The sequence below is a fragment of the Nomascus leucogenys genome, chromosome 4 (assembly GCF_006542625.1).
Source record: "Nomascus leucogenys isolate Asia chromosome 4, Asia_NLE_v1, whole genome shotgun sequence".
Lineage (NCBI taxonomy): Eukaryota > Metazoa > Chordata > Mammalia > Primates > Hylobatidae > Nomascus > Nomascus leucogenys.
Window position 1 is genome coordinate 55,540,210 of NC_044384.1, and position 27,613 is coordinate 55,567,822.

General features: G+C 39.5%; 1 protein-coding gene across 2 annotated transcripts in view; it reads left to right on the forward strand.

The window, feature by feature from the left end:
- OSBPL1A (oxysterol binding protein like 1A) overlaps positions 1-27,613 on the forward strand; it is a 239,526-nt gene that overhangs the window by 83,401 nt on the left and 128,512 nt on the right. Inside the window, exons 12-14 of one of the 2 annotated variants that reach the window (XM_012506331.2) lie at positions 2,250-2,348; positions 4,528-4,650; positions 13,209-13,290. In XM_012506331.2, coding sequence (XP_012361785.2) covers positions 2,250-2,348; positions 4,528-4,650; positions 13,209-13,290 — 304 coding nt within the window. Of the gene's footprint in view, positions 1-2,249; positions 2,349-4,527; positions 4,651-13,208; positions 13,291-13,311; positions 13,336-27,613 lie in introns of those variants that run through there. The other variant, XM_030810631.1, reaches the window with a different exon arrangement.

Genomic DNA, 27,613 nt, shown 5'->3' on the forward strand with positions numbered 1-27,613 from the left:
ATATTTTAATAATCATAATATTGTTAATATTATGAATGTTGAGTTCTGGAGATTTTGGATTCTGTTGTTTTTCTCTGTTAAGTGTTGTCCGTTGTAGCAAGTCCTTTTTTTGGCTTGGTTTGGATCATGAGCTATGTGTCTTGGGCAGTGGCTCTGGACTCAGTTCAGATAGGTTGTGTTTATATGAGCTGCTTCTATGTGTGTGTGGCTCATGAGTCAGAGATGTGAGTAGCAGACAGAATCTGGGGACCATCTCTCTGTCACTTTCCCTTGGGAGATTCCCCTGTTCTCTTTGGTGCTTATGAGTTCAAGGTTTGCTTTATTAATGTCCAAAGACAGGGGTTTCCACATGTGCCCTTGCTGCTGTCCTGTCACCATGTGGACTGTGCTTAGTCCCAGGTGCAAAACCTTAGGCATGGGAACTTACTTCCACAGCTCCTTGGCCCCTTTCCTCCAGAGAGCGTGACTCCCATCAGAGTCTGTTAGCTTTTGTTCAGGTCCAGGTTCCTCCATGTGGTTACCTTTTCTTTCGTATCCGGGTTTTATAGTTGTTTTCTGCAACAGGTGGGGGGCCTCTGATAGGGTCTGGAAGAAATCTACCTTTTTCCATTCTTTTTTTTTTATTTATTTTACTTTAAGTTTTAGGGTACATGTGCACAATGTGCAGGTTTGTTACATATGTATCCATGTGCCATGTTGGTGTGCTGCACCCATTAACTCGTCATTTAGCATTAGGTGTATCTCCTAATGCTATCCCTCCCCCCTCCCCCCACCCCACAACAGTCCCCGGAGTGTGATGTTCTCCTTCCTGTATCCATGTGTTCTCATTGTTCAATTCCCACCTATGAGTGAGAACATGCGATGTTTGTTTTTTTGTCCTTGCGATAGTTTAATGAGAATGATGATTTCCAGTTTCATCTATGTCCCTACAAAGGACATGAACTCATCAGTTTTTATGGCTGCATAGTATTCCATGGTGTATATGTGCCACATTTTCTTAATCCAGTCTATTGTTGTTGGACATTTGGGTTGGTTCCAAGTCTTTGCTATTGTGAATAGTGCCACAATAAACATACATGTGCATGTGTCTTTATAGCAGCATGATTTATAGTCCTTTGGGTGTATACCCAGTAATGGGATGGCTGGGTCAAATGGTATTTCCAGTTCTAGATCCCTGAGGAATCGCCACACTGACTTTCACAATGGTTGAACTAGTTTACAGTCCCACCAACAGTGTAAAAGTGTTCCTATTTCTCCACATCCTCTCCAGCACCTGTTGTTTCCTGACTTTTTAATGATGGCCATTCTAACTGGTGTGAGATGGTATCTCATTGTGGTTTTGATTTGCATTTCTCTGATGGCCAGTGATGATGAGCATTTCTTCATGTGTTTTTTGGCTGCATAAATGTCTTCTTTTGAGAAGTGTCTGTTCATGTCCTTCGCCCACTTTTTGATGGGGTTGTTTTTTTCTTGTAAATTTGAGTTCATTGTAGATTCTGGATATTAGCCCTTTGTCAGATGAGTAGGTTGCGAAAATTTTCTCCCATTTTGTAGGTTGCCTGTTCACTCTGATGGTCATTTCTTTTGCTGTGCAGAAACTCTTTAGTTTAGTTAGATCCCATTTGTCAATTTTGGCTTTTGTTGCCATTGCTTTTGGTGTTTTAGACATGAAGTCCTTGCCCATGCCTATGTCCTGAATGGTAATGCCTAGGTTTTCTTCAAGGGTTTTTATGGTTTTAGGTCTAACATGTAAGTCTTTAATCCATCTTGAATTAATTTTTGTATAAGGTGTAAGGAAGGGATCCAGTTTCAGCTTTCTCCATATGGCTAGCCAGTTTTCCCAGCACCATTTATTAAACAGGGAATCCTTTCCCCATTTCTTGTTTTTGTCAGGTTTGTCAAAGATCAGATAGTTGTAGATATGCAGCATTATTTCTGAGGGCTCTGTTCTGTTCCATTGATCTATATCTCTGTTTTGGTACCAGTACCATGCTGTTTTGGTTACTGTAGCCTTGTAGTATAGTTTGAAGTCAGGTAGCGTGATGCCTCCAGCTTTGTTCTTTTGGGTTAGGATTGACTTGGCGATGCGGGCTCTTTTTTGTTTTTTTTCCAATTTTTATCTATCAATACTTAAGCGTTCAACTGGGTATCCTTAAGTCATGTCACTACTTTAAATTTTATGTATAGATAATTTAAGGGTCCTCTTTTATGTGAATGAATGTTGTCTTACTCGCTTCTTTATATCCAAGGTAAAATCCACTGATAGCTGCCTCTTCTTTATTAAATGCTTTGATGACACCATTCATGGCTTCCGGGTTCCTAAGAATAGCCTTCAACAATCAAGAGAGGTAATCTTACGGATTCATGTATCTTTCCTAAAACTTACAGAACATTTAAAGACATGGAGAATATAACATAGGTTCAATGGTAACATCCAAAATCTTGTTGATTGTACTTTTAATTTTTTTTTAATTTTTATTTATTTATTTTTTTGAGACAGAGTCTCACTCGATAGCCCAAGCTGGAGTGCAGTGGCACGATCTTGGCTCACTGCAACCTCTGCCTCCCAGGCTCAAGCGATTCTCATGCCTCAGCCTCCTGAGTAGCTGGGACTACAGGCACATGCCAATACGCCTGGCTAATTTTTTTTGTATTTTAGCAGAGACGGAGTTTCACCACATTGTCCAGGGTAGTCTCAAACTCCTGAGCTCAGGCGATCCGCCCGCCTTGGCCTCCCAAAGTGCTGGAATTACAGGCATGAGCCACTGTGCCTGGCCTGATTGCACTTTTTAAATGAAGCTTTTAAAATTTGGTACATGAATTAGTTCTTTATCAACCTGCAGGTATTTTCTGTTCATAATTTGTTTTTCAATTTTAATTCTCTGAATGTAAGAGGCATCCTTTTAATGTAAGTGGCAGGTCTATGCCTTAACTTATGGTGAGGAAACTAAGGATTCTAAGATTGAAGTGATTTCCCAAGGCCAGGCAGCTCGTGAGTGACAGAATCTGGACTACAAGCCAGGCATTCTGACACTCATTACAGTGGAGACTCAGCCTTCCTATGTGATAAATTAAACAATAGCAGCAAGCTAGAAAATTGGGATTTACTTGATCAATATTTATGGTGCAGTCACTTAATGGAGTATCCCTATTCTTCTTTTTTTTTTTTGAGACCGACTTGCTCTGTCGCCCAGGCTGGAGTGCAGTGGTGGGATCTCAGCTCACTGCAACCTCTGCCTCCCTGGTTCAAGCAATTCTCCTGCCTCTGCCTCTGCCTCCTGAGTAGCTGAGATTACAGGTGCACGCCACCACGCCTGGCTAATTTTTGTGTTTTTAGTAGAGACAGGGTTTCACCACATTCGTCAGGCTGGTCTCAAACTCCTGACCTTGTAATCCGCCCACCTCAGCCTCCCAAAATGTTGGGATTACAGGCATGAGCCACCGCGCCCGGCCCTTTTCTTTTTCTTTCATTCATTCATTCATTCATTCATTCATTCATTCATTTAGAGATAGAGCCTCCCTTGCTCTGTCACCCAAGCTGGAGTGCACTGGTGTGATCTTGGCTCACTGCAACCTCTGCCTTTCTGGTTCAAGCAATTCTCCTGCCTCAGCCTCCCGAGTAGCTGGGATTACAGGCATGTACCACCATGCCTGGCTAATTTTTGTATTTTTAGTAGAGATGGGGTTTCACCGTTTTGGCCAGGCTGGTCTCGAACTTGATCCGCCCACTTTGCCCTCCCAAAGTGCTGGGATTACAGGCGTGAGCCACCACGGCAGGCCTATTCTTATTCTTTTAAATCAAAGCAGTGTTCATAGACATATCTTGACTTTTTGGTAAACTATGTAAGTGGTTAAAATAATCTATTTTCCAAAGTAGTAAACTTTGGCCCCGCAGAGAACCCTAAACAGTCTAACTCATGATTCTCCCAACATTTCATGAAATGGTAAGATTTGACCCTGAGTATAGTGTAAGAAAACGAGGAAAAAGTAAGATAGGGTATTTTTAGGTCAAACATTCTTTTTGTGAAATCACTGTTATTTTAAAAATATAGTAAAAGTTAAAGCATCAGGGCAAGTATTGGCTGTTTTAATATGACCTTAGTTTCTTGTGCTTCTAATTTGAGTGTAAGTTAGTAAAATTGTGTATCTGGATCCATTACTATATAGTAACTTATTCTGTTAAGTTATAAAATTACAGGTTCTCAATATTGAAAACGAGAACGTATAATTTTAAATGACAAAGTTTTCTCCCATTATTTAATTTCTGTAATGTGTTTGCATATTAACATTCATGAATATGTAAACTTATAGATGATATTTTTTAAAGTGCTAGGAAAAGCTTTTATCCAGACATATCATGGACAAGAGACCCACATTGCTGTTTCATTACTGGTTGCTTTGCTTTCCTTTTTGAGGCCATAATACTTATTTCACTAGGTAAATTTTATGCTTACCAGATCATTGTAATATTATCTCTTTGGAATAAAAATGCTTTCCACTCTCATTTAAATCCTTGCATGATTTCAGTACTGGCTGGAAGCAATAGAAGAACATTCTGCTTACAGCACTCACTACTGTTCACAGGACCAGCTGACTGATGAGGAGGAGGAAGATATGGTTTCTGCTGTAGACTTGAAGAAATCTTTAGAGGTAAATAGGAAAATGTAACCTGACTTTTATAGCTATCTATGTCATACAGGTTTTATCAAGAACTTTTTTCTTTAAGATGTAAGGTTTTGAAATTATGATTTCTAACAACAATAGAAATAGTATTGTTCTTCACTGAGTTGCATTGTGTTGGTAGCTTATGTCTGTCATGGTAATACTATCAAATGCCTTTGTAGATACTCTCTGATGAGATGGACATGTGCCTTAAAGGCATTGTACTTTTTTAGGTGAAACTTTTTACATTGCTGTTAACAGACTGTCATTCTGTTTGAAAGTTGCTGCCAGGATGGGTAGCATGCATAGCTTGACTTGATGCCCTTTATGACTTCACTGTAGATTTCAGAGTTTAAATAATGCAACCATAGTGATACCTTTCCTGGTCGGTAGGTTTCCTTTAAAACCACTTGTAGTCTGTAGCTTGGTTGCTAAGAGATAAGGTAAAGCATCAATAATGAATGGAGAAGTCTTCTGAAGTGACACCAGTGTCTTATCCCTAGAGGAATATCAGCATAGGTAATTGAAATGGAATAGGTGTTTTGAGGGGTCATCAATTTTCTGGCTGTACCTTTTATTTACATCTTGTATCTGAAAGAATGGGAATTGAATTTGGAAGAATTAGAACTATGGAATGATGATGAGTTTCAGTCTGAATAATTATGTAAGGATATATGAATTTGCCTACTAAATTTAATTTTTTTGTCTTTATAAATTAAATGAGTTGGTGGCAAGATTTGAATGTTTCTAGTTCAACAACTTTAATGAAGTTAAATTCCGTAATACCTACGGAGTTTTATCAACTTAGGGACCTATACATTTAAATATAAAAGGTATTTTGACTCCTTCAATCCCTAATCTTAATTTATGACAGAACATTAAAGAATTTGAACTCTCCCATGTTTGTCGAAGACATTCCCCAGACTTGATGACAACTCCTTTACCATACTACCTCTGGTTTAAAGCCTAATGTGTATGTGAGAACCATAAACAAAATTTTCAGATCAGTGAACTTTGCAAAAGTAACATCTACTACAGCATTTAAATAACATTAAAACTGGGAAAATATGGAAGATTTAAATACATACGGCCAAAATTACATTAAACAAGTAAAAAAAAAAAAAAGATGCTAAATATTTTAACTTTCAGTTGGTATTCCCTAATTGAAAAGAAATCCTTCCCTATTTACCTATCGTCAATAAGAAGTAAATGATAAAACCTGGAAGGATTTACAAAGCATACTAATATCTTTGCTACAATTATGATAATTTTAAAAGTTTTTAAATGGAAGTTACAGGTAAAATAAAAGCATACTAACTTATATACCATTAAAAAGATTTCTTTTTTTTTTTTTTTTTTTTTAAGATGGAGTCTTGCTCTGTTGCCCAGGCTAGAGTACAGTGGCACGATCTCAGCTCACTGCAAGCTCCGCCTCCCGGGTTCACACCATTCTCCTGCCTCAGCCTCTCGAGTAGCTGGGACTACAGGCGCCCGCCACTGCACCCGGCTAATTTTTTTTGTATTTTTAGTAGAGACAGGGTTTCACCGTGTTAGCCAGGATGGTCTTGATCTCCTGACCTTGTGATCCACCCGCCTTGGCCTCGCAAAGTGCTGGGATTACAGACGTGAGCTACCGCATCCCGGCAAGATTTCTTCTTTAGCATAATTTTCAAATTTTCAGGTCATCAACCTCTACTATATCTTTCAGTTTATTCCTTAATGTTTTGTTCACATGTTAACTTTAAAACCATGAAGGTTTTGCCTTTTAGATTTTATTGCAGCTAAAGTTAATGAGAGTTTTAGCACTATAGTGTTAAGCACTTTAGGTTTTGCATGTTCCTCTCCAACAGAGTTTGAATGCTAATTCTGTAAATCTTTTTTTCTTTCTTTCTTTCTTTATTTATTTTATTATTTATTTTTTTTTTGAGACAGAGTCTTGCTCTGTTGCACAGGCTGGAATGCAGTGGTGTGATCACGGCTCACTGCAACTTCCACCTCCTGGGTTTAAGCAATCTTCTCGCCTCAGCCTCCCGAGTAGCTGGGATTACAGGCACACAACACCACGCCCGGCTAATTTTTGTAATTTTAGTAGAGACGGGTTTCACCATGTAGGCCAGGCTGGTCTCAAGCTCCTGACCTCAAGTGATCCTCCCGCTTTGGCCTCCCAAAGTGCTCGGATTACAGGCATGAGCCACCATGCCTGGCCAATGCTGTGAATCTTGATTCTGTATCAACATCTGGAGACTGGTTCAAAATAGGTAAAATCCAAAATGAGCTTTGAAGTGTGTTGAATTATAGCTTGTCGGTAGACTGGCTCCAAGATGCCCTTCATTCTTGAGTTCTTAAGTTCCAGTGGAATTCAGGGGCCAATTTATGGAAAGGTCTGTTCTTGGTACCTATAGACATTCTAAGGGGAATTAGTCATTCTAGGACTGATACACTCTAAAATCATCTGAATTGACAACAAAACTGATTTTATTTCCTTAACATGCTTTTGGATTAGTACACAGACCTATAAGAAATGAGGGAAAGGCTGAGGTGGGAGGATCACTTGTGCCCAAGGGTTTGAGTTCAGCCTGGGCAATATAGTGAGTCCCTGTCTCTTAGAAAGAAAGGGCTGGGCATGGTGGCTCACGCCTGTAATCCGAGCACTTTGGGAGGCCGAGGCAGGTGGATCACGAGGTCAGGAGATTGAGACCATCCTGGCTAACACGGTGAAACCCTGTCTCTACTAAAAATACACAAAATTAGCCAGGCGTGGTGGTGGGCACCTGTAGTCCCAGCTACTCGGGAGGCTGAGGCAGGAGAATGGCGTGAACCCAGAAGGTGGAGCTTGCAGTGAGCCGAGATCGCGCCACTGCACTCCAGCCTGGGTGACAGAGCGAGACTCCGTCTCAAAAAAAAAAAAAAAAAAAAAAAAAGAGAGAGTGAGTCAGTTTTTCAGTATAAACATTTTTTGGTAAACATTATCTTATGCAATATGATTGTATAAGACAAGTCCTAGAATTATTGACCTCATGGTTGTTGTAATAGCAACTTGAAAATATTTCAGAAATAAAAATTAGAAATTAGTCAAGCACAGTATTGGTATAGAACTGCACTGTCCAATATGATAGCTATTAGCTATCCTGTGGCTATTTACACATGTGGCTATTTACATTTAAATTAATTAAAATTTTAAAATTCATTTATTCAGCTGGGTGCAGTGGCTCATGCCTGTAATCCCAGCACTTTGGGAGACTGAGGTGGGTGGACCACTTGAGGTCAGGAGTTTGAGAACAGCCTGGCCAACATGGTGAAACTCCATCTCTACTAAAAATACAAAAATTAGCCAGGCATGGTGGTGGGCACCTGTAGTCCCAGCTACTCGGGAGTCTGAGGCAAGAGAATTACTTGAGCCCGGTGGGGCAGGACGCACAGGTTGCAGTGAGCTGAGATTGTGCCACTGCACTCCAGTCTGGGCGAAAGAGTGAGACGACTCAGAAAAAAATTCAGTTATTCATTTTAACTATATTTAACTACATATTAGCCACATCTCAAGTGCTCAGTAGCCACATGTGGCTACCACAACAGACAGCGAAGATATAGAATATTTCCAGCATCATAGAAAGTTCTATTGGACAGTGCTGGGATAGGCTCTTAGAGGCTCTGGGTGGTACTACCAAAGTGGGGGTTTTATTTGTTGAAGATGTCTTGATTCTGTAGGATCTGAACTGTTTCTGTGTTACAAGAAGTGATGAGCAGACCAGGCATGGTGTCTCACGCCTGTAATCCCAGTACTTTGGGAGGCTGAGGTGGGTGGATTACTTGAGCCCAGGAGTTCAAGACTATCCTGGGCAACATGGCGAATCCCCATTTTAAAAACAAATTTTTTTTTAAATTTTGAGGCTGAAGTTGCAGCAAGCTGTGGTCACACCACTTCACTCCAGTCTGGGCAACGTGGCAAAACCCTGTCTCTACTAAAAATACAAAAATTAGCTGGACATGGTGGCCCGTATCTGTAGTCCCAGCTACTTAGGAGGCTGAGGTGGGAGGATCCCCTGAGCCCAGGAGATGGAGGTTGCAGTGAGCCAAGATCACGCCACTGCACTCCAGCCTGGGCGACAGAGTGAGACCCCGTCTCAAAAAAAAAAAAAAAAAAAAAAAGAAAAAGTAATGAGCAGATGATGCTCGAGTTTAATGGAATGAGAAAATAATATAAAGCTTTTCTGATTTAAGAATAAATGATTCCCAAGGCGGGCAGATCACATGAGGCCAGGAGTTCAAGACAAGCCTAGCCAACATGGTGAAATCCTGCCTCTAAAAACACAAAAATTAGCCAGGCATGGTGGTGCACATCTGTAATCCCAACTGCACAGGAGCCTGAGGCACAAGAATCGCTTGAACCTGTGAGGCGGAGGTTGCAGTGAGCTGAGATCGCACCAATGCACTCCAGCCTGGGCAATAGGGTGATAGAGCCAGCCTCTCTCAAAAACAACAACAACAAAAATAACTGATTCCCAACTAAAATAAATGTGCAGAAAGTTGCATGTACATCCACGTGGAGCTAATAAAGATTGGTACATCCATGCAAGAATGAGGCAGATGTGTATATGCTGATATATTTAAGATATACAGTTAAGTGAAAAGGACAAGGCATAAAATGATGTACCAAATATGATACTACTTGGGAGGAAAAAAAACAGGGATGTACACATATATATTTGTGTAGACTTAGATCGTTCAGCAAAGATGAGAAATTAGCATTTGTTGCTCTGCAGCTGAAAAAGGTGCAAAATAAGATTGCAAGGTGTGTGAAGGAGAATTACTTTTCTCTATATATCCTTTTGTTTTTTTGTTTTTTATTTTTACTTTATGTAAATACATATTGCAAAGTGAAACGCTAAGAAAGTTACAAAGCAAGGGCATAATAATCGCCAGATGTCAGAAAGAATAAATGTGCTTTTGGGTTGACTTAGGAAAGATGGAGTATGGGTTTTTGTTTTTTTTTTTTCTTTTTGAGACAGGGTCTCACTTTGTCATCCAGGCTGGAGTGCAGTGGTGTGATCACAGCTCACTGCAGCATTGACCACCTGGGGTCAAGTGATCCTCCTGCCTCAGCTTCTTAAGTAGCTGGGACTATAGGCATGTGCCACCAAGCCTGGGTAATTTTTTCGTTGTTTTTTTGTGGAGATTAGGTCTCGTTATGTTGCAAGAAAGGTCTCGAAATGCTGGGCTCAAGTGATTCTTTTGCCTCAGCCTCCCAAAGTGCTGGGATTACATGCGTGAGCCACTGCGCCTGGCCAGAGTATGGGGCTATCTTTGAAGTGGATTTGGCTGGAGTTAGGAAGACTTAGAGATAAGTGCTTACGGCATCACTACTTGTAATAGTGGCCATTTTCTGCAAAGAAGAAAGTGATCAGAGTTTGACAATCTATTATTTTTAAAGTTTGAATTAATATTGAAATACAATGTTTGCAGAAAAAAGGAACTCACTTTATGTCTTCAATTTGATGTATTCTGACAAATGTATATTGTCTGTGTAACCACCACTCCTATCAAGATAGAGAACATTTTTATTATGTGAAAATGTTGTTCCCTTGCTGCTCTTCCCAGATAATACCCTCCACTTCCATCTCTGGCAACCACTGACCTAATGACACTGATATAATGACAATGTCATTATAAGCATGATCAGTTTTCCTTTCTAGAATTTCATGTAAATGGAATCATACAGCATGTGCTCTTAGGTGTCTTTTTTCACCGTAATGTTGTGTGTATTAGTAGTTTATTCATTTTTATTGCTGAGTAGGTGGCAATCTGCTTCTGTGCTTAATTAACCAAATGTGGATTTTCTGCAGCAAATAGCCTGGAATTAATTACTTCTCTACTAGCCAATGCATTCCTCTCTAGCTGTTCACCCCCTTGATATGCATTTTCGAGCTGCCCTGTAGGTTAGGGATCATAAGATAATTTAACATCAGCTTAACTCATACAAAACCAACAGCTAAAATTTTGGTTTCTAAGCAGGAGACCTGTATTGTAAATGTGGCTCAGCTGCTCACCTGGGGTAACTTCTGATCCTCTAGGCCCCTGTATCAATGGGTTTAATCCTTGTTCTTGTGTGCTTTGTCCAGATAACTTGGGCAAAGTTAAAATACTGTTAAACTTTAGGTATTATAACATTGCTCATAGTGAGATTCCATTTATGTAGAATAAATAAATAGAAATTAAAACTTAAAAAGAGTCCCTGTATTAGTTCATTCTCATGCTGCTAATAAAGACATACCCCAGGCTGGGTAATTTAAAAAGGAAAGAGGTTTAATTGATTCACAGTTCCACATGGCTGGAGAGGCCTCACAATCTTGGCGGAAGGTAAAGGAGGAGCAAAGGCATGTCTTACATGGCAGCAGGCAAGAGAACTTTTGCAGGGGAACCCCCCTTTATAAAACCATCAGATCCTATGCGACTTGTTCACTATCATGAGAACAGCACAGGAAAAGCCCACTCCCATGATTCAATTACCTCCCACTGGGTTCCTCCCACAAAACATGGGGATTATTGGAGCTACAATTCAAGGTGAGATTTGAGTGGGGACACAACCAAATCATATCAGTTCCTGACATAATGTCAATGGCATAGAAGTCAAAAATGAGAAACCATGTTGGACTCTGCAAAATATTAAAAAGAATTAACTTTCATAAATTGAATTTTAGTTTTTCAAAATATAACTAGTAGCAACTAAGCAAATGGGAGACCATATTATGTTTTATTATATTAATAACCTCTGTTCTTTTTAGCATCTTTTAGTATCAATTAAAAAGCACTAAGTTGTTTAGAACAGAAGACATACATACTTTGTACCCAACTTAAAACAGTATGTGTAGATTGGATCTTCTCCAGCTGACCTGTTATGTACCCTTTAAAACAAGTAAATCATTGATCAAGGAAACTTTCTAATAACTGTTAGATGGAAATATGATTCAAGGGAAGATAAATGTGATTCATGTATTTGAAGATGATGCTACAGAAGGTGTTTCCTGCCTTTAATTGTAACTTCAGGAAAACTATCCTGTTTATTACAGATTCATAGTCTGCAGTTGAAGCCATTGCTTACTTTTATGCCTCTAGCTTACTTTCATCATAGAAAAGAAAGGATAAAACAGTATCATTGACTTGCACATAGGCAGAGTATTAAATATGTATAGAGCAAGAATGATGATTTTCTATTAATAAATCATGAGTGATGCATTTGGTTGCAGTGCATGTTTCGGTGCCTCTAGATAAACTTTTTCCCTGCCCCTCAACCTGTATTCACAGGCTGTGTCTGGAAAAATTATCAGGCATATATGGTGTTTTAAATTGCATGGTGTAGGTATTCTCCCCCTGCTCCCCACCAAGTGAATGGTACATAGGTGTTGTTAGAGCCCTCAAAACAAAGGAGAGTAATACAAATTTTGAAGAGAACATTGCCTGTCACTAATGTGATAACATGAATAATTCTACTGTGGTTGAGTAGAGCTTTGTAAGCACTAAAAAATTTATAAGGTGAAATAGGAGAAAAGAGTATTTACCTATGCCACCTTGACATACTGATCTATAGTAAGTTTGATTCTGGGGGGTGCAAAATGTTCTGTGATGGGCTAGCTGAGATTAGGAGTACAAAGTAGGGAAGTTTCATAAGGCTAAATATATTACTCTACCTGAAAGAATGTGATTCTATTGTTTATAAGGTCAAGATTCTCAGAATAAATATTTTCTATTTTGATAACCAAGCAAATTTACAATGATAATTTTCTTGCTTATTCATCCCACCTCTTTAAAGGGAAATGATATATAAAACTACCTTCAAAATGACATTTTTAATATAATAAATGGATTTGACTGATCTTTCATTTTAGATTTCTAAATCTGCACTAAGATGGGATGTAACTTTCATCAAGAAATTCTGTATTTATGTTTTTTTGCCTTTAGGGATCTAAAAATGTAGAACTTTCAAATTACAAGAAGATGCTTTCTATAATTGACTTTACCTTATTTTCAGAAGCTTTGACACACTAAGAAAATGTCCTTTTTGGTTTGATGATGTGGGGGCTGTATGCACTTAAATTGCTGAACGAGAATCAGCTTGTGGTTTCCAAATGTTAGGACCATCTGGATTTTTTTTTTGAACAAAACAGTTTTTAAAATATATTTTTAAGGAATGCATTTTATAATTTCTTGACGAATTTCATCAGGCCTACTAAAAGTGCTAATAAATCAGAGAATTATAATTCCTCAGATACACATGGCATAATGAGATAGTAATAGTAATGGATGCAATTGTATGGTATCTACACAACAGATGTTGAATGTATTTAAAACTTAAAAATGTTTATTTTTACTTTATACTTGATTAAATGTTATATTCAGTTTACAAGGAAATTTTATCTCACCTTTTTTTTCTCTGTAAGGCATATGTCTCTATTATGGTATATCAATCTATGTACTGAAAGTTTTGATAGAAACATTAAAGCATAAGTAATGTAAAAATTTTTCTTTTAATTTTGTCTTTTCTTTTTTTGCAGAAAGCACAGTCATGCCAACAGCGACTAGATAGGGAAATTTCCAACTTTCTCAAAATGATTAAGGAGTGTGACATGGCTAAAGGTAAAAAGACAAGCACTATCCCTACAATCACTCTTTAACACATAGGTATTGACCCGTTGTAGTTTTGTTTGACTTCATTTTTAAATAGTTTTTGGTTTTGAATTAAGAGTTATATTTGATAAAACTACTTTGAAACTTTAAAAGGGCAATTTAAAGTTTCTACTCACAGAGGATGCTTGCTTTAGAGATTAATAATGTTTTTATCCTTTTAAAAAAAGAAAGATAAATTTAAAGTTAATGTTTTTGGCCTGTAAATTAATTTTGGCTGCAGAATGAGGATTCTGCTTATGAATCCCAGAAGACTTGGGTTTTGGAGTCAGAATGTCTAAAGCTTGAGGCCGGGCGCAGTGGCTCATGCCTGTAATCCCAGTACTTTGTGAGGCCAAAGCACGTGGATCACTTTAGGTCAGGAGTTCGAGACTGGCCTTGCCAACATGGTGAAACCCTGTCTCTACTAAAAGTACAAAAATTAGCCGGGTGTGGTGGCATGTGCTTGTAATCCCAGCTACTCGGGAGGCTGAGGCAGGAGAATTGCTTGAACCTAGGAGATGGAGGTTGCAGTGAGCCGAGAATGTGCCGGTGCACCCTAGCCTGGGCGACAGAGCAAGACTCTGTCTCTCTCTCTCTCTCTCTGTCACACACACACACACACACACACACACACACACACACACACACACACAGAATGTCTTAGGCTTGAATCCTTACTCTTCCACTTACTGGCTGTTACTTGGAACAACACTTTTAACTCTTGCGAGCTTCAGTGCCCTCATCCATAAAATAAAGAAGTTGGTTGTTTCAGGCCTTGGCCTTTTATGCTTCTATAAACGTATATATGATCTTGTCTAACTAGTTATTAATCTTCCTTTCAGTAACAACTTCGTGTCTTCATTCTCTATTATGAGTTATCAAGAGTTGACTATAAATAGCCTACAAGGCTGGGTGCTGTGGCTCACACCTGTAATCCTAGCACTTTGGGAGGCTGAGGCAGTGGATCACCTGAGGTCAGGAGTTCAAGACCAGCATGGTCAACATGGTGAAACCCCGTTTCTACTAAAGATACAAAAATTAGCTGGGCGTGGTGGCACGTGCCTATAACCATCTACTCAAGAGGCTGAGGCAGGAGAATTGCTTGAACCCATAAGGCAGATATTGCAGTGACCCGAGATCATGCCACTGCACTCCAGCCTGGGCAACAGAGGGAGACTCTGTCTCAAAAAAAAAAAAAAAAAAAGAAAAATAAATAGCCTACAAATCAAACTTAAGTATTGAGAAAAAGGTGCCTATTCCTGTGTAAATTAAAAAATTATGTTTCTTAAACTCTTAACAGATGCTTAGTAGCCATGATGCATGTATAAATGACTTCACTAAAGTATAAATGATGTAGTTATTTGTGAGTTTATCATTACCTTTTTTTTTTTTTTTTTTTGAGATGGAGTCTTGTTCTGCCTTCCAGGCTGGAGTGCAGTGATGCGATCTCGGCTCACTGCAAGCTCTGCCTCCCGTGTTCATGCCATTCTCCTGCCTCAGCCTCCCGAGTAGCTGGGACTACAAGTGCCCGCCACCACGCCCGGCTAATTTTTTTTTTTGTATTTTTAGTAGAGACGGGGTTTCACCGTGTTAGCCAGGATGGTCTCGATCTCCTGACCTCATGATCCGCCTGCCTTGGCCTCTCAAAGTGCTGGGATTATAGGCGTGAGCCACCACGCCCAGCCATGATTAACTATTTTAATTACGTGTTAGTTTCCTTTAGTCGACTCCAAGATTCAGTTTCTATATTTCCAGGGAATGTGAGGAAATGTTAATATTAGAGTAAATGGACCGTAAAGTATTCTGTATCTGTCCAAGTGTACTTATGGCATCTCTTTACTTCAGTTGAACAAACATGTTTTTATCAGCAGTTATAGCCTTGGGAAGGGCAGTGGTTAGGTTATTTTGATTATTAGTTGCAGGCTGGAATATTGTATTACTTAGCACTGTTCATTCTCAATGGACTTTAAGATAATAATGGTGGCATATTAGGTATAATTCACATAACAAAATTCACACATGTAAAGTGTAAAATTCAGTGGTTTTACTCTATTCACAGAGTTATGCAACTATGACTGTCGATGAGCTTTTAAAACACGTCAAGAACTACCAAAAAGTAGGGAGATTTAAAAGATGTAGAAACATTTTAAAGATGTAGAAAAGCACAACATTTAAAAGATGTAGAAAAAGTTCAGTGATATGAAATATGAAGATTAATTCATTTAACCTGGACCACATCAATAAATTATATCAGAATTAGAATTACAACCAAATTAAGTTTTAAAAAGAATCTTGAGTCAAATCTCTTGTTTCAGATTGCCTGTATGACATGTCATTCGTAATGATGGTATGCATATCTATATTAGCAATGATTGAGCAGATAATTAATCCAACTTGGAGAAACTGAGAAGAAATCAACATTGTTTAGAGATATGCATAATATTGATACTACAAAAGAGATAATTATGAATATTTTCTGAAAAATCAGTACAGATAAACTGCATTTTATATAAATAATAAGTAAATAGGGTTAAGATGATTTGATGAATGGAATTGGAGAGTTGAATGTAATTAAGCCTGCCCTTACTGTTAAGGGTTTGTATAGGATAGTCTTTTACCTGCCATGTGTTTTATTAAAGAAAACCGATATTAGCCAGGCGTGGTGGTGCACACCTATAGTCCCAGGAGGGTGAGGCTGAGGTGACAGTCTGACGTGGTAGGATGGCTTGAGCCCATGAGGCAGAGGTTGCAGTGAGTCAAGGTCATATGATTGCACTCCAGCCTGGGTGGCAGAGCCAGACCCTGTATCGAGAGAGACAGAGAGAGAGAGAGAGACTGACTGATAGATAGGTATTCTGCTCCAAACTTCTTACATAGTCTGCCAGTGACTTCTCAAGATAAAAAAAAAAAAATGTTTGTGGACAGAATCCAGAGCTTACAGTTGTAATTGTTAGTTGACTTACATTTTAGTACCAAATTGCATTAACTTTAAGACCCAGATCCCTTCCTTCTTATTCCAATTTCTGCCATACTTGTTGAGCTCTATATCCCCTCAAATCCAGATTGCTGCAGCAGCCTGCCCTTTAGTCCCTGCATTCCATCCTTGAGGGTAGTTGAATCAGAAGCCTTTAAGGAACTCTTCTAACTCAGATTCTGTAAAGTACTGCATTATTGCTGCCAGATTAATTTTTTGTAAAGGTACTTTTTGGATCATAATCTTTTACATTGAGAATCTTTTATAAATCCTTGCAACTAGAGAATAAAATGCAGACTTCTCTGGGCATTTAAAGATTTTCATAGTCTGGCCACAGCCTAATTTTCCAGTGTTATTTTCAGTTATTCTCTCCCATGACTCCTAGAAACACCCTTGACCAAATGTTGTGTCTTTAATGGGAAATGCTCTCTATTGAGATATAACTTTTATTTTCTTGAGTGGACCTTAAACCTAATTTTTGCCTGAATGAATATCAGAGTTTCTGTATATAGTGTTGAGAACACATAATTCAAGGTTCAAGAATATAGTATTGAAATTTTTACTATTTTATCTTTATCAAAAGCCTGGTTGCAAAAACAAAATCACCTAAAGCAATGAAACTTTTGGAAGACTTCCTGAAGGCCATGTTATCAATCCATTCTTCCATACATCCTTAAATGTACCATTCTGTATCCAATTTTTGTCTAGTATAAATACTATTGTTTTGTGCATTTATATTTGATCACAGTAACTTTAGGATGCTTAGGATGGGATTAGTGGGTGAAAATCTATGAATATTTTTGAGACTGTTGATACATATAGTTAAATTGCCAAAAAAGATATGTTACTTTACATGCCAACTTTTAATACATATACTATATTGCATGTTACTAAATGTGTATAGTGAATACTTGATTAAACAAATTAGAAGGACTTCACTTATCTAAAATAAAAAATCCTTTATAAGTTACCTGATGCTCTTGTCTCACAGCTCTTAGAATTCTTTCCTTCATGTTGACTTTAGATAGCCTGATGATTAATGGTAGACTTCTTAGCAGAAACCTTATAAGCTGGAAGGGATTGGGGTCCTGTCTTTAACCTCCTTAGACAGAATAACTGTCAGTCAAACTTTTTTTTTGTATCCAGAAAACTTTTTTTTTGTATCCAAAAAAACTAAGTTTGATAAATGAAGGAGAAATGAAGTCATTTTCAGACAAATAAATGCTACATGAATTTGCTACTACCAAACCAGCACTGCAAGAAATGCCAAAAGGAGTTCTAAATTGTGAAACAAAAGCTCACTATGTACCAAAATGGAACTGGTTGGAAGCATAAAACTCACGGGGCCTATAAAACAATAACACATTGAAAAAAAACAAAGTATCTAAGTATCAACTAACATGATGAATAGAACAGTACCTCACATCTCAATATTAACATTGAACATAAATGTCCTAAATGCTCTACTTAAAAGATACAAAATGGCAGAACAGATAAAAAATCACAAACCAAATATCTTCTGTCTTCAAGAGACTTGCCTAACACATAAGGATTCATATAAACTCAAGGTAAAGGGGTGGAAAAAGATATTCCATGCAAATGAAAGCCAAAAGCAGGCAGGAGTAGCTATTTTTGCATCAGACAAACAGACTTTAAAGCAATAACAGTTAAAAAAAAGGCAAAGAAGGTCATTACGTAATGATAAAAGGATCAATCCAAGAAGAAGATATTACAATCCTAAACTTTACATCCACCTAACACTGGAGCTCCCAGATTTATAAAACAATTACTACTAGACCTAAGAAATGAGATAGACAGCAACATGGTAATAGTGGGAACTTCAGTATTCCTCTACTGACAGCACTAGGCAGATCGAGACAGAAAGTCAACAAAGAGGCCAGGCGTGGTGGCTCATGCCTGTAATCCCAGCACTTTGGGAGGCCGAGGCGGGCGGATCACGAGGTCAGGAGATCAAGACCGTCCTGGCTAACACAGTGAAACCCCATCTCTACTAAAAATACAAAAAATTAGCCGGGCGTGGTTGCAGGCGCCTGTAGTCCCAGCTACTCCGGAGGCTGAGGCAGAAGAATGGCCTGAACCCATGAGGTGGAGCTTGCAGTGAGCCGAGATCACGCTACTGCACTCCAGCCTGGGCGACAGAGCGAGACTCCGTCTCAAAAAAAAAAAAAAAAACCAAAAAAGTCAACAAAGAAACAATGGCCTTAAACTACACTGTGGAACAATGGACTGAACAGATATTTAAAGAACATTCTGTTACAGGAAAGGGGTCCCAATCCAGACCCTAAGAGAGGGTTCTTGGATCTCATGCAAGAAAGATTTCAGGGCGGCCAGGTGCAGTGGCTCATGCCTGTAATCTCAGCACTTTGGGAGGCCGAGGTGGGTGGAACACGAGGTCCGGAGACCCAGACCATCCTGGCTAACACGGTGAAACCCCATCTCTACTAAAAATACAAAAAAATTAGCCGGGCACGGTGGCACGCACCTATAGTCCCAGCTACTGGGGCGCTGAGGCAGGAGAATTGCTTGAACCCGGGGTGCGGAGGTTGCAGTGAGCCAAAATCGCACCACTGCACTCCAGCCTGGGCGACAGAGCAAGAAAGAATTCAGGGCAAGTCCACAGTGCAAAATGAAAACAAGTTTATTAAGAAAGTAAAGGAATAAAAGAATGGCTACTCCATAGACAGAGCAGCCCTGAGGGCTGCTGATTGCCCATTTTTATGGTTATTTCTTCATGCTATGCTAAACAACAGGTGGATTATTCATGCCTCCCCTTTTTAGACCATATAGGGTAACTTCCTAATGTTGCCATGGCATCTGTAAACTGTCATGGCGCTGTTGGGAGTGTAGCAGTGAGGATGACCAGAGGTCACTCTGGTCGCCAGTTTGGTTTTGGTGGGTTTTGGCTGGCTCCTTTACTGCAACCTGTTTTATCAGCAAGGTCTTTATGACCTGTATTTTGTGCTGACCTCCTATTTCATCCAGTGACTTAGAATGCCTTAACCATCTGGGAATGCAGCCCAGTAGGTTTCAGCCTCATTTTACCCAGCTCCTGTTTAAGATGGAGTTGCTCTGGTTCACACGTCTCTGACAATTCTACCTAACAACTGCAGAATATACATTCTTCTCATTAGCACGTGGAACATTCTCCAAGATGGAACACATGATAGGCTGTAAAATAAGTCTCAATAAGTTTAAGAAAATTGAAGTAATATCAAATATCTTCTCAGACCACAGGGGAATAAAACTAGAAATCAACTCCAAAAGGAATGCTCAGAACTATACAATTACATGGAAATTAAATAATATGTTTCTGAGTGATTTTTGAGTTAACAAATCAAGATGGAAATTAAAAAATTCTTTGAAATGAATGATAATAGTGACACAAATTATCAAAACCTCTGGGATAGAGCAAAAGCAGTGCTAAGAGGAAAGTTCATAGTGTTTAATGCCTGCATTAAAAAGTCGGAAAGAGCACAAATTGACAAGCTAGTGTCACAAAAAATACAAAAGATAAATGAAACAAAAAACTGGTTTTTTGAAAAGATAAACAAAATTGATAGACCATTAGTGAGATTCCCGAAGAAAAGATGAGAGAAGATCCAAATAAGCTTAATTAGAAATGAAACAGGAGACATTACAACCAAAACCACAGAAATACAAAAGATCATTTGAAACTATTATGAAAACCTTTACATGCACAAACTAAAAAATTTAAAGGCAATAGATAAATTCCTGGAAACACAACCCTCCCAGATTAAGCCAGGAAAAAACAGAAACCCTGAGCAGACCAATAATAAGCAGTTAGATTGAATCAGTAATTTAAAAATTGCCAACAAGAAAGCCCATGACCAGATGGATTCACAGCTGAATTCTACTGGAATTCAAAGAATTGGTAATAATCCTACTGAAACTATTCCAAAAGAAAGAGAAAGAAGGAATCCTCCCTAAATCATTGTATGAAGCCAGTATCATCCTAATACCAAAACCAGAGAAGGACAAAACAAACAAGGAAAAGTACAGACCAATATCCCTGATGAACATAGGTGTAAAAATCCTCAAAAAAATACTAGCTAATTGAATCCAACAGCATATCAGAAAGATAATACATCATGATCAGGTGGGTTTTGTTCCAGGGATGCAGGGATGCTTTAATATATGCAAGTCAATAAATATGATATATCACAAACAATTAAAAGTAAAAACCATGTGATCATCTCAGTAGATGTAGAAAAAGCATTTGGTAAAATCCAGCATCCCTTTATGTTAAAAACTCTTAATAAACTAGGCATAGAAGGGACTTACCTCAAAATAAGAAAAGCCATATATGACAAACCCATGGCCAACATCATACTGAATAGGGAAAAATTGAAAGCATTCCCTCTAAGAACTGAAATAAGAAAAGGATGCCCACTTTTACCACTTCCTATTCAATGTAGTACTGGAAGTCCTAGCCAGAGCAGTCAGTTAAGAGAAAGAAAGGGCATCTATGTGGAAAAGAGGAAGTCAAACTAGTGTTGTTTGCCAATGATACGATCACGCACCTAGAAAACCCTAAAGACTCATCCAAAAGACTCCTAGATCTCATAAACAAATTCAATAAAGTCTCAGGTTACGAAATCAATGTATACAAATCAGTAGCACAGCTGTACAGCAACAGCAACCAAGCTGAGAATCAAATCAAGAAGTCAATCCCTTTTACAACAGTTGCAAAAAAATAAAATACGTAGGAATGTGCTTAGCCAAGGAGATGAAAGCTCTCTACAAGGAAAACTACAAAACACTGCTGAAAGAAATCATAGATGACACAAATAAATGGAAACATATCTCATGCTCATGGATGGGAAGAATCAATATTGTGAAAATGACCATACTGCCCAAAGCAATTTACAGATGCAATGCAATTCCCATCAAAATACCATCACAGTTTTTCACAGAACTAGAAAAAAAATCTTAAAATTCATATGGAACCCCAGAAGAACCTGAATAGCCAAAGTAATACTAAGAAAAAAGAACAAATCTGGAGGTATCACATTATTGGACTTTAAATCATACTGCAGGGCTCTAGTTACCAAAAACATCACGGTTAATGTTATGGGAAAAAAAAAAAGGCTCTTAGACCAGTGAAACAGAATAGAGAACCCAGAAATAAAACCAATTATTATACAGCCAACTGATCTTTGACAAAGCATACAAAAACATAAATTGGGGAAAGGATGGCCTATTCAATTTATATATTTGAAAAAACATAAATTGGGGCAAGGACAGCCTATTCAATTTATATAGCCTTTCCCCAAAATAGGCTATCCTTTCCCCAGTTTATGTGCTGCGATAATTGGCAAGCCACATGTAGAAGAATGAAACTGGATCCCCATCTCTACCTTATATAAAAATCAACTCAAGATGGAGCAAAGACTTAATTCTAAGACCCGAAAGCATAACAATTCTAGAAGATAATATTGGAAAAACTCTTCTGGACATTGGCCTAGGCAAAAAATTCATGACTAAGACCCCAAAAGCAAGTACAACAAAAATAAATAAATGGAACCTAATTAAACTAAAAAGCTGCTGCACAGAAAAAGAAATAATCAGCAGAATAAATAGACAACCAGAGAATGGGAGAAAATATTTGCAAACTATGCATCCAACAAAGGACTAGTATCCGAAATCTGCAAGGAACTCAAACAAATCAGCAAGAAAAATACAAATAATCCCATCAAAAAGTGGGCAAAAGACATGAATAGATGTTTCTCAAAAGAAGATATGCAATTGACCAACAATCATATGAAAAAATGCTCAACAGCACTAATCATCATGGAAATGGAAATTCAAACCACAAGGAGATACCATCTTACTCCTACAAGAATGGCCATAATAAAAAGTCAGAAAACAATAGATGTTGGTGTGGATGTGGTGAAAAGGGAACACTTTTACACTGCTGGTGGGAATGTAAATTAGTATAACCTCTATGGAGAACAGTATGGAGATTCCTTAAAGAACTAAAAGTAGATCTACTATTTGATCCAACAGTCCCACTACTGGTATCTACCCAAAGGAAAAGAAGTCATTATATGAAAAAGACACATGCACATCCATGTTCACAGCAGCACAATTCACAATTGCAAAAGATGTGGGACCAACCTAAGTGCCCATCAACCAATGAATGGATAAAGAAAATGTGGTATTTATACAACATGGAATACTACTCAGCCACAAAAAGGAATGAAATAATGTCTTCTGTAGCAACTTGGATGGAGCTGGAGGCCATTATTCTAAGTGAAATAACTCAGGAATGGAAAAACCAAAAATCATTTGTTCTCATTTATAAGTGGGAGCTAAGCTTTGAGGATGCAGAGACTTACAGAGTGATATGGTCTTTAGGGACTGGGAAGGAAAGAGTCTGGGGGAGAAATTAAAATCTACATATTGGACTGGGCACGGTGGCTCACGCCTGTAATCCCAGCACTTTGGGAGGCCGAGTTGGGTGGATCGCCTGAGGTCAGGAGTTCAAGACCAGCCTGGCCAACATGGTGAAACCTCGTCTCTACTAAAAAAATACAAAAATTAGCTGGGCCTGGTGGCGGGTACCTGTAATCCCCGCTACTCAGGAGGCTGAGACAGGAGAATCGCTTGAACCCAGAACAAGGAGGTTGCAGTGAGCCGAGATTGTGCCACTGCACTCCAGCCTGGGCAACAGAGCAAGACTCCATCTCAACAACAACAACAACAACAACAACAATCACATATTGGATGCAGTGTACGCTGCTCAGGTGATGGGTGTGCTAAAATCTTAGACTTCTCCACTAAAGAACTTATGCAGGTAACCAAACACCACCTGTTCCCCCAAAACTATTGAAATATAAAAACAAAATAGTTGAACTTAAGAAAATAAAACTGAAAAAAAATCTGTAAGGAAAAGCACTTCTATTTAGCCTACTTAAAACTGTTTCCTCAAAATCTGGGCTTTGAGTAGACAAACTTACCACTTTCTCTGTTGCCACCTGGTCCAAGCCACCATTGCCTCCCACGTGGACATTTGAAAACTTCCTTGCTGTCCCCAGATTTCACCCTTCCCCCTACAGCTTCTGCCCCAAATCCTCCCAAAATGTCAGTGGATTGACGTCCTTTGCTGGAAACATCCAGTGGCTTCCAGATCTTCTCACTTGGGGTGAGAGACAGAGTCCTTCCAATGACCTGCAGAGCTTTCCACCTTCTACCTCTCAGCCCCCCACCTCCCAGTTCCCTTTCTGGCTCCTCTCCAGCCTCATTGGCCGGGCCTACGCCTGCCAGGGGCCTTTAGTGTGCTGCTCCCTCTTCTGGAAGGCTTTTCTTCTGAGTGATGTAGTCACTGTCTTCCTTCCTTCCCTAGGCCTTTCTTCAAAAGGTGTCTGCACACAGAGGCTTTTCCTGGCCTCCTGCGCTGGTTTGCTCCTCGTCCGCTCTGTCCTGCTTTGTGTACTGCAGCCTCATCCCTGGGGCTTCTTGGCCCTCCGACTTGTGATTGGATTCAGCAAATGGGAGGCTCTGTCCAGAGACCCGCGGAGAGACGCGAGGGGACGTCGGTCTCAGGGCTTTATCTTCATTCCCTCCAGCTGGACTGTGGTTCCGCAGTGCTGCCGGGTTCCTCTACCTGGCCACTGGCCTGATTAGACTCCAGCTCTTGCTGGGCTTAGCAATATTGTCCTTTCCCCTTTCCCCCTCTGTGCCAGGATGGTAACTGTGCCCTGCACGCCAGTCTCTGTTACTTCAACCCTCCTCACCTTTGTGAGCAATCGCTTTTCCAAATTCTTTTCAGTTAACGTTTTTCTTTTCTTTTCTTTTTTTTTGAGACAGGAGTCCCTCTCTGTCGCCTAGGCTGGAGGCAGTGGTGCGATCTTGGCTCACTGCAACCTCCACCCCCAGCTTCAAGCGATTCTCCTGCCTCAGCCTCCTTAGTAGCTGGGACCACAGGCGCGAGCCACCATGCCAGGCTAATTTTTATATTTTTAGTAGAGACGGAGTTTCACCCTGTTGGGCAGGCTGGCCTCGAACTCCTGACCTCAAGTGATCCACCCACTTCAGCCTCCCAAAGTGCTGGGATTACAGGCGTGAGCCACTGTGCCTGGACCTCAGTTACCTTTGAGCAGGCCAGCTCTTCCCTGCTGAGACCCTTAGCTGATACCTCATCCTCTGTGAAGTTCACCTCCCCCCAGCACTTGTTACCCCTCTACCTTGCTGTAGTTTCTCTTTGTTACTTATCAGACTTCCTATGAGTGTGTGTAGTTGATTGTCTGCCTTTCCCACCAGGATATAAACTTTAGGGCAGGGATTTTTACCTGTTTGCTGATTAACTTTGGTACCTCAACAAAACTTGGCATGTGATGGGGGTCTCTCTCTCCTCTCTCTCTCTCTCTCGCCGTCTCTCTTTCTCTCTCTCTCTCTGTGTGTGTGATGAATGAGTGAGTGAAATGAATGACCTACTTATCTAGCTTAAATTTATACCTTATATCTCTCAAACTCAGGAAGAAACAATAAATTTCTGTCAAGTTAGTAAATTTAAAGATTGTACAAGTCAAAGAGACCTTTTAGAGACATGAAATAGGGAAGAAACCATTAGAACTGTGGCATATTTTGCATTATTTTGCCAAGAGGGGTTCCACAGTTAATGTCACTGATTTTTATATCCTACTCCTCTCCCCTGAATTCTGTTTTTTTTCCTGAGGCAAATCTTTGAATAATTCTTTCATTAGGGGTCTATGAGTAGAAGAATTTCTACCTTATTTAAATCTTTATTTCATCCTCACTGGGTTATAGTTATCTTCCACTAGCATTTTGAAGATGCGATTGCAACTTCTTCTGACTTCTGATATTTTATTTTTTCTTTTTGAGACAGAGTTTCGCTGTTGCCCAGGCTGGAGTGCAGTGGCACGATACTGGCTCACTGCAACCTCTGCCTCCCAAGTTCAAGCGATTCTCCTGCCTTAGCCTCCTGAGTAGCTGGGATAACAGATGCACCCACCACTAAACCTGGCTAATTTTTTTTAATGTATTTTAATTTTTTATTTTTTAGTAGAGACAGGGTTTCACCATGTTGGCCAGGCTGGTCTCGAACTCCTGACCTCAGGTGATCCACCTGTCTCAGTTTCCCAAAGAGTTGGAATTACAGGCAATCTCTTTTTTTTTCCCCTCCCCCCCCCCTTGTTACTGGAAAGATTTTCACTTTGTTTTTGGTATTCTGCAGTTTTATTCTGTCTCTGGGTTTGGATTTTGTTGTTCTATAGCTTGCTTGAAACTCTGTTCTTTAATTCAAGGACTCATTTATTATCTTTCTTTAACTTAGAAAAGTTCTTAGCTATTATCTCTTCCAATTTTACTTCATCATTCTTTATATTCCCTCCTGCCAGAACTCTTAATAGACATATGTTGAGCCTTCTCATTCTATCCTCCTACCTCATTTCTTATTCCATTTCTTTCTGTTGCATTCTGAGTACTTTTCTTAGATCTATTTTCTAGCTTTAGTTTCTTTCTCAATTTAGTCAGTTTTTCTGCTTAATCTTTTGACTTTGTATTTTCTAATCTTAGTGACTGTATTTTATAATTCTAGAAATTTTAGGTGGTGGTTTTAAAAATTTGTTATTTTTCCCCCATAGTGACATGTTCTTTTATATTACATGCATTTCTAATTTTATCTCTAACAACTTCAGACATATAAATTTAAAGCATTTTTTCAGAATGTTTTTATACCTCAAGTTGTTGCACAGCTAAGTCTTTTGTTTCTTCTGCTGAATGTCCATCACGATGGATTGTAACTTTATGGAGAGCTCATCTTCAGTGGAGCTTGTAGGTTGGTTTGTTTGTTTGTTTTGTTTTTGTTTTTCCTGCTTCTTGGGTTTGGAGGTGTCCATGTAAAGTAGTTTTGTGTGTGTTGCTGTTGAGGCTGTAAAGGTTTCTCTGCTTCTGGGCTACTGGTTTTAAATTTGGATTTCATATCTAGGCATGCTACAAGCTGGAGGCTTGTTTCTCAGGTTTCCCACCTGGAGCTTAGGCAAGAAAGTGTCCTTCTTCCCTGAGCACAAGGGCAGTTTTCTACTCCCACTGTCACTAGGGGTCTGCCCCTTTACCAGGCCTTACCCACTTGATTTGGGAGGCCAAAGCCCCATACCTTCCATTCATGTAGCTGTAACGCCTCATCTATTTTGTTGTTGTTGTTGTGTTGTGTTGTGTTTTATTTATTTATTTTATTTTATTTTTTTGAGACGGAGTCTCGCTCTGTCGCCCAGGCTGGAGTGCAGTGGCGTGATCTCGGCTCACTGCAACCTCTGCCTCCCGGGTTCAAGCGATTCTCCTGTCTCAGCCTCCCAAGTAGCTGGGACTACAAGCACACACTGCCACGTCCGGGTAATACTTTTGTATTTTTAGTAAAGACGGGGTTTTACCGTGTCACCCAGGCTGGTTTCGAACTCCTGAGCTCAGGCAATCTGCCCTCCTCGGCCTCCCAAAGTGCTGGGATTGTAGGTGTGAGCCACCGTGCCTGGCCAGGCTCATCTGTTAATCCTCTGGGTTTATGTTCTGTCTGACACCCACCTCCAACCTTGACCTTCCTACCAGGCATCACTGGTTAGGCCTGTTGCATCAGCCTTGCCTTTTGTTTCTTTCTTTCTTTCTAGCATATCTGGGAATTTTATTCTTTCAAACTCTGCACTACATTATTTTACTGTTTTATTTGGTGTGTTTATGGATTGTGATTGGAGAGATGGTCCCATCAGCCTAGTCTGCCAGGTACCACCAGTGTCCCATGCTCTTTCTAATATAAAACATGTCAGTACTCTACAATTTATATTATCTAGTATAAAGCAAACACATATAGCCTTTTTTTGTACATTGTCCTGTGCATTTGACGTATAGACAGTCCCAAACTTAAAATGGTTCAACTTACAATTTTTCAACTTTTACAACAGTGTGAAAGTGACATTTTCAGTTTATGATGGGTTTATTGGGATATATTGCAAGTTGGGGAGCATCTGTATTAACTTATTTGTGCCTGATAACAGCCCTATGCAGTATATACAACTATTCTTTCCATTATACAGATAAGTTGACTGAGGCACAGGGAGCTTATATAACTTACTTAAGGTCACAGAGCTTGTAAAAACCAGAGTTAGCATTTGGCCCTGGGCAGCCTGGCTCCAGAGTGTGTTCTTAACCAATAAACAGGCTGGCACGGTGGCTCATGCCTGTAATCCCAGCACTTTGGGAGGCTGAGGCGGCAGATCACCTGAGGTCAGGAGTTTGAGACCAGCCTGCCCAACATTGTGAAACCCT